The 8530-nt window shown below is 32.7% G+C and overlaps 1 protein-coding gene across 1 annotated transcript in view; it reads right to left on the bottom strand.

Moving 5' to 3' along the window:
• Window positions 1-8530, bottom strand: part of LOC106688173 (proteoglycan 4) — a gene marked incomplete in the record, with an annotated part of 68260 nt that overhangs the window by 7632 nt on the left and 52098 nt on the right. Inside the window, 4 exon segments of the mRNA XM_067048114.1 lie at window positions 771-892; window positions 1424-1559; window positions 1706-1925; window positions 4662-4898. Coding sequence (XP_066904215.1) covers window positions 771-892; window positions 1424-1559; window positions 1706-1925; window positions 4662-4898 — 715 coding nt within the window.

Below are 8530 nucleotides of genomic sequence, written 5' to 3'. Positions count from 1 at the left end.
AGATCATGGTGTTTATTTTGAATAGAAATTCATGTCCAGATAGTAAAATTAATTTTTAAAAATTCAATTGCTAACTTACTACAGCAGGAATTGCTCTTGGATCTTGTTCGAAAAATCACCATAATGAACATTGTTAAAATATATTTAAAATTAAATTAAATTATATTCCAGTTTATATAGATAAGCAAGGAGTGGATAAATCTTGAAAAATTTACTTTGGTACAATGAATAGGAAGACAATATAGAATATATATTTGTATCAAGTAATGGGAGTTTTTATTTATATTTAATGTTATGAAATGGTGTATAATTACACTCCCATTCTTTTTTACTTTGAATTATTACTGGAATTTCTGAAAAGCAGAGTTAAATATGTTGAAAAAGGTACTGAATGTTTTTAATTAAAAAATTTAATCAGTATATATAATGAAATTATTACTTATTACATTGATTTTTTATACAAAATTTCTAACTAATAATTAAAGAAATACTTAACCTGGGTAACAAGAAATACTTAACACACACACACACACACACTTTATCAGCACCAAAATGATGAAACTTACTTTTAGCTATACTGATCAAAATAGTTAATAGTAATAACACAGGCTACTTATAGGGTCTATTATGAATAGTTTAGTAAGCACTTTGTGTGTGGAAGGAGGAAAAATCTTATTAAAGTGGTCATAAACTTTATCAATATGGATAATACAACTAATAAGCAGTAATGCAACACATTTTTATAATTTCAAAATATTGCTACAGGTTACCTGTTGCCGCCAGACCCTGATTGGAAGTTGTTCCTGGCCCTGGTACTTTGTTGAGGTGCCTCAGTTGTGGTTGAAGTAGCTGCGGCTGCGGCTGAAGCTCTTCTGCGGCCATAGGCTGATACCTAAATAAATGAGAGAGAAGACACATTAATCATAATCAAAAAGCTACAAATTTAAAGTAAGAATAAATACATGGAAACAAGCTTTTCCAAAAAAACAAAACAAATATTATTTAGCAGGATAGGGTAGGCAAGGGAGTCGCGGTTTTTATAAGATGATTTGAACATAATAATATTGGCTGTATTTTTTTTTTAAGATTCTCTTGAGTACAAAAATGAAACAAGACCTTTTTTTAAAAATCAGTATCATGAAAACTATGATATTACTTATGCACCTGCTTTAGGAAATTATGAAGGTGCATTACCTGAAGGCAAAAAAAAAAATGTAATCATTCGAACATAATTAAAAAAAAAAATTGATATTTAGAAGATTTTGAAAATATTTGAGAGGGAAGTGAGGGGAAACAGTGTGACATTAGTAGGTTTGTATAGTCATAAAATAAAAAATAAAAAAAATTATGACCTATATAATTTAACCTGAAGAATTTTTTATAAAAATAAATTTAAAAAATATATATATTTTAAAAACCTTACCTGTCCTGGGCTTCTGCTGTGAGATGGTTTGAACTTAGGCCTCTGAGATGCTTCATCCTCTGGTGCTGCCTCTGTGGTTGTGGTTGTTGAGCCTCCCTGTGAGCGTACCCTGGTTCTTGAGCCTCCAGTACGGAATCTGTCATGTACACAATAGAAATTCTTCAATATCGATTCTTTATCTTCCACAACATTTGGCTTTGTTGTATTTGAAGTAGCATAACATTTTGCAATTTCTTTTCTTAATTAGATTCCACAAAAAAAAAAAATTGAACTATATCTTACCTTCCTCTCTTAGTTGGTTCTGGTGGTGGAGGTGGTGTTGTAGTTGTGGTGGTTGTTGTGGTTGTAGTTGTTGTTGGTGTGGTAGTAGGTTCTGGAGTGGTGGTTGGAGGATCAGTTGTTGGTATGTTGGTAGTACCGTAGTCAGAATCCACTACTGAGTTTTCTTCTTGAGTTTGCTGAAGTATAGCATACAGGTCTAGAGCAGCTTTAGCAGGCATTTCTGAAATGAGATACATTATTATATTCTTGCTATTTTTAGTGATATAGTATATAATAACCATGGATGACTGCATAATAACATTTTTAAAATTATAAAAACAAATGGATCTGTGATTATAAAAGTTCAAAGAGATAATTATCAACATTACATGATCTAAAATAATAAATTAATATTGTGTTCTTTCAAGTCAATTCAAATCAGACTGAAATGAAATTGGTTGTTAGTTCAACCAATCGTACTAAAAACTAAAAGGTTGTTATCACCAATTTATTCATAATTATGTTTATTTAAATGTATTGGTCCAGAAAATGAAGTGGTTATCACAGCTTAGCATTCGGAAGGTAGTAGAAGGAATTAAACCAAATAATCTAAAAAAAAAAAAAAAACATACTGAATATAATATAAAAAACATACAGAATAAAATATAATGCGTTCCAAAAAAAGGGTATGTGTGTATTCTTAACACACTAGAACTGGAGCCACAAGTTAAGAAAATCTGCTCAAATTTTTGATGTACAGTTTTCTATGGAACTTCAAATAGAATAAAAGCTTCAAATAAATCAACAAGCTATTGTTTATTTATAATTGGTATGAGTCATTGAAATAATGTAGATATGTTATGTAAATGTTAATTGCTTATCAAAATGTAGATGTGCATGGGTTGAACAATTTAATTAGGCTTGTTTCAATCAAAGGAGGCTATTTAACAAGTTGATATTATCAAATTTATATTTCAAATCAAAAGTACATCTTTGCAAATATTTTTTATTTACATAATAGCAATAATCAAGCAGAAAAAAAGGTGATTTACCAGGAAGAGGGGAGGGGAAGGGCCTGAAAGGAGCTACCTCTTAGTAAAAAGAGATGGAAGTATAAGGATTCCCTTAAAGAATTATTGTTGAATAATCGCTCACCCAAAGTTAATAAAAGAACTTTTTGGGAAAACAAAACCATCTATTTTGCAATTGTCATGACACATAAATCTCATTAATGAAACAACAGAATAGAACATTCTATGACACGGCTGCGAGAAAGTTGCAACTTAATCCCAGTGATGTGGAATAGTCACACTGCAATAAGCCGCAACCACAGTCTCGCTAGCCGTGTTAACATGTTACCAGCAATTTGCGACACTCCAAGGATTGTTTACGTTTTACAGTGATTCGATTTACGCGATTTTCTACAGTGTTCATTCAACTTAACATTTTTGTTTACAGGCCCATTCCAGATAAATTTACTAAATCTTTTGTTGCATTATTTTTTTATTTATTTTTTTTTTACAATAGAGAACGAAAAACTGACTCGATACTAAAAAGGCTTTTCGATTCCCGCAACAACAGTTGTAGCCTGAAGTCGTTAATTATATCCAAACATTACATTTATATATCGTATTTGAGGAGGCCCCTCGCCTCCGGATTTTAAAAATAGGACCATTTATAATGGCCATTTCACAAATAATAAATAAACACTAAAGGTAACCTTAAAATGCCAAAGGTAGTAAAAGGTAATACCCAATACGATTTATTCCTTTTTCACACAATAAAGCATTCACTAATTAATTGTTTTTCTGTTTTAGAGGGATCGGAAAAAAAAAATGTATATATTAATATTAAAATTAAAAAAAGTAAGATTCAGCGATCTTACGTTGTATTGAATTAATTTACAACGTTACCGAGAATGACATGGAATTTAACCTGAGTATTACGATTTATTATTTCTTGGGTTGATGCCCTGATATACTAGGTTGCGTGGGTTTATCACACAACAATTAAACGAATCAAAACAATAAGTTTTTCTAACCAGAGTTTGAAGGTCAACTTTTATTACACGGATCTTTCATAAAATAAATGTCAACACTTAGGCATGCTTGGGGATTTGTACTTCTCTTTAGAGGAAAGCCCATCGGGGCTTCTCAAAAGTGAGAACGAATAGTGAAAAAGCATTACATGTGTTTCCACAACGACACAAGCATCCTTGAAATGTAGCATGCTTTATAGTCAAACTCGGATTCGTACAAGCGTATCAGAATGCTAAAGTAGGTGACTTAAAACCCACAATCACAATAATATTTTATGCAGCAAAATTTTCTAAATTAGGAAATGTTATACTGTAACTTCTGTTGAAATAAACCATATGCGTCTTAATACTTAAAAAATTAAAAACGTTCAAGGAACATATAATATTATATGTGTTATATAATATTAAATAGATGATAATAAAAAAAAAGAAAAGAAAAAAAAACTTATTGTTATAACATGTGAATGTATTTATTGTGTATATGTCAGTTCATGGATTGATTGGCATGCTGTGTGATTTAGCAACCTAATGTAATTGAACAGTATGGCTGAATAAAGCATTTCTATCTAAGATTTAAACATAAATAGTTATTCTTGGTTTTAATCAAGAAGATGGTGGTTGGCAATTGTGCTGTCAAAAATTGACAAATAAAATAAAAGTATTATTTTTTAACACAACACCAACCATTATCTCCCAGATATAAATAGTAATATAAATTAAACCTAAAGATGGAATAAGGAAACAAACAAATTTTTAAGAAATCCTATTTTTCAAGTTTTATCGATAATTTTTTCAAGAATGTTCACTTCACAACAAAGTGTATTTGTTGAGAAACGAAAATTATTGAAAATATTATTGATATACCTTGAAAAACAGAATTCCACAAAAATGCTGGTTGGTTCCTTAATACATATGACTAAGTTATAATCTACTACTTACCTTGGTCGCTCTCTTCTGGTAAGGCCGAAGGTTGCGGAGGCGGGAGTGTGGTCTGGGGTAGGGATTGCGGCTGGAAGGTGGTAGGCCTGATGTACTCCTCTAGATCGGACTCCCTGGTGTCTCCTACTGCCGAAGAAAGGAAGCCGCCTTGGTCTTCTTCTGGAGCGGCGTCGCTGGAGTGGGTTCTGAAGCTGCTGCTGTCTACCAGACTAGGTCTCCTCACTGAGCCACCACCTCCTATAAGATAGGGTAGCTCAACTTCTTCAAGAACGACAGTGCAATAAATAAAAAATATGAAAGAAAATCAGCTTTGAAATGCTAGTTATTTTCCTTTTGTAAAACTACACATTTCACGCGTAATACCAGATTTACAAGTAATATAGTAATTTACGGATACCAAAGGTGGACGCTTACGCTATGAGAACTAAATCGCGCTAGTATTTCTAAAGTGACACAACTAAAAACATGTTTAATCTACAAAAGTGAATCTGTACTACGCTTACAAAAGTAATGTTAACACATTGGCTTTAATAATAATAAATTTGTTGTGGTGGATAAAGAGCGCTGAGAAAGTTAATGAAGAATGCCAAAGGTGCCTGGCTATACACCCACTAGCTCGCTTTGTTGACAGCATACTTTTCCACATACTTGAGCGCAATATGGCAAATATGGTTTGTATAATAGTAATGTTTGCTCAAAATTACCATACAAACTTAAGCATAATTGTAGAAAAATACTAATTATGTATGCTAGTCAAACATGTTTGAGCGTGTGCAGCCTTATTCACCGTAAACGTTGAAGGAGTAGACTGTGCCCGAATTCAGTATTAATGAGCCTTTACAACAACTATTAAAGAAAAGCAACTGTTTCCTTTGGAAAATTACTGATTTCAAATAGAACACAAAAAATAATAGTTTAATTTAAATTTAGAACTGTAACTAGATAAATTTTGAAGCCTTTATGTCTGGACAAAACATATAAAATTAACGAGATTGATTCGGAAAGCAAATTATTATTGTAATTGAATCTCCTTTTCAGTTAAAGAGTGGAAAAGTATAAAAAAAAATTATCCGTGGTGGATGAAACAATAAGATCAATATAAAATAAATAAAGAAAATAAGAAAGGTGTTCTTTGAATTTTACTGAGGAACACCTATAAAAGTTCTTTTTTATTCATAAAATTCCATTTACAAGTTATCCAGTAAACTGAAATGCTTAAGAAAAAAAAATACTTCTTTTAGAGACCCATTTCCAATCTAAAATGACTTCAAACAAGAAATTTCTCAATCAATTCTATTGACTGCTTCAATCTTCATTCCACTCGATCAACTAAGTTTGTTCTGCTTCGCACTGTCGAGCAAGCCCTTGGTTTAGGTTTAACCAAGTGTCATTTTTGACATTCGGGTAGAGGGATCTCCTGAGTTATCTTTGCTCAAGAAAAATATAGCTATTTATTTTGTCTTATTGCTCTATAATATTTTTGGATGAGAAGATGAAATTTAGAACTACAATAAATAAACCACATATAAAAAATTCATTTATTGTGAGGTTGAAAGATTGGATTCTGGCACTATTAACGAAGGAGTCGATTACTTTTCATTCATTATTGTGCACTGCTAAAACGATGTCTTGAAAATTTATATAAATTATAAGAGTCACACAGGTTTCAGCAGACAAAAAACAGTTACTAGGCAAGTCCAATTGTTGGTCTATGCGGAGATTGTAGACATCGTGGTACGTTCCACTCTAGCTATGACTGAGGGTTTTCATGCATTGGAACACAAGTTGTTAAGCCAGGTAAAACAATAACCAATGGTCCCCGCAACTACGAAAAGGTTCTGGGGTTTATTTTCCTGGGATCCGTAGTCACTCAGGATAGTGACTCCGATGTTGAGATTACGATGATTAATGCATACTACCGAAGCTATTTTGGTCTGAGAAAAACCTGAACAGGAGGGTACTCTCAAAGAAGATGATGTACCAAATATAAAAAAGTCCTGAAATTTCTCCCTCCACCCACCCCCAGTACTTCTGTTTGGATATGAGTGCTGGGAGGCATCTAAAGACCGAAAAAGAACTTCATATATTCGAAAGGAAAGTTCTCCTTCGAATTTTCAGAGGTATAAAAGTTGGAGAACAATGGAAGAAATGAAACTGAGGCATTTAAGATATACTAGGTATATCGCCAGCACGGTAGTTAGAAAAATGCTGCTAATATAGCCATATAAATTCTGCTTTGTATATATGTATATATAGTTGACCGTAAAAATTGATATATAAGAAGATGGTCAGGGTTGCGTTTAATAGTGAAACAAAAATAGTTTACAACTATTTATTTTCCAACGTTTCGCCCCACTTTGTAGGGCTTCATCAGGGCTGTTCAAAGGTAAAGGTTGAACAGTCGGAAAATAAATAGTTGTAAACTATTTTTGTTTCTCTTTTGACCGCAACCCTGACCATCTTCTTATATAACAAATTCTGTTATATGTTACCGTAAATATTTCACTTTATTACCTTATTAAATTTTTATATCCGTTATTACCGTATATTATACCCATATAACCTTATCTTACTTTTATAACTTTCTCTAAAGAGGTTTGTCAAACAAAAAGAAAATCACAAAAAAATTTAGTGTTCATAAGATTATAATCTTCATCACATGATGTCGTGTAGAAAGAAAACCGTTAGGGGATATATATATCTTTTCTCGCTTCATATTTATAACAGCATCTGTCAACAACGAGATTGACTCTGGCAGATTGCTAGACTGTAATATTAATGAACAAATGGCATGTGAGGGAAGAGTTTTTAAGCAGTACTTCTTCTCTGACTTTTTTTTACTTCTTTATTTTAGTCAGTCCATTGATAACCTTTAATCGGCGTTATCCAAAAATGAATATCATTAATATGCAATTTTCTTATCTACTGCAATATGTTAACATTTACAAATCAATAATTTATGATGTTGTAGGGGATCTTAATTAATGCTTCGGAGGCGTCAGATGTAAATACCATATATTAGCAATTTAAACCTCGCTGGCAAATACAAACGTGGCCTAAATCGATATTCGGCCAGATCGAGACGATGATATATCGCTATCCAGCCGTACGTCCTTGGAAGGCGAAAGTAAAGAACTGGTTCTCTCTACCGCAACTTTTTCCACTGCCTCGTTACCCGTAATACTAGTAACTGCCCGACGTCTAACCTGATCTCCTTCAGCTATGTAAGCTGTATTTAAACATATGGATATGGAATAACTGTTTAAATGACTGAGGATATGTCAATAAAGTAACACAGCGAAACATTGATGTACCGTTTAGTTCTATTTGCTAAATGATTTTTAAAGGAGTAGCGAGACTAAAATCGTTGAATATATTAGAAACATATTAAAAAGAAAATAATTAGTTATCTATGATGATAATCACAATTAACAATACCCGTCATTATGATGTGGAGAGTTTTTTACTAGACCTAATGCTTCATTCTCGACATTGTGAAACACTGATGACACATAAGAATGACCATTACCTCATTCAATTGCTTATGAAGTATTGCTGCTTCGGGGCCTATCTAGCCCACTTCGCTATCGACACATCGAATCCTCTTGTGCGCCCCAGTAGTCGAGTTCTATCACTCACATATGTGTTCTATCGCTTACACTTACAAGCGAGGATATGCAAGAGATGGTCAGGCATACTTAGTGAATGAACTAGATTACGATTAGTAACAGAATAATGCCAAAAGGCCTTTTTTTGTGTTATGTTCTCCTATTTGAGATGTCGTACATCGACCAAAATAATCACTACAAGTATCTGTTTCAAAGAAGAGATAAGTAAGCCTACCATCCAGGGTGGGAGTGGAGAGTTTC

This window comes from Halyomorpha halys, unplaced genomic scaffold (genome assembly GCF_000696795.3).
Source record: "Halyomorpha halys isolate HHAL.00 unplaced genomic scaffold, Hhal_1.1 Scaffold1067.1, whole genome shotgun sequence".
NCBI classification, from domain to species: Eukaryota; Metazoa; Arthropoda; class Insecta; order Hemiptera; family Pentatomidae; genus Halyomorpha; species Halyomorpha halys.
Note: the sequence above shows the minus strand (reverse complement) of the source record. Positions and strands in the feature narration are given on the sequence as shown.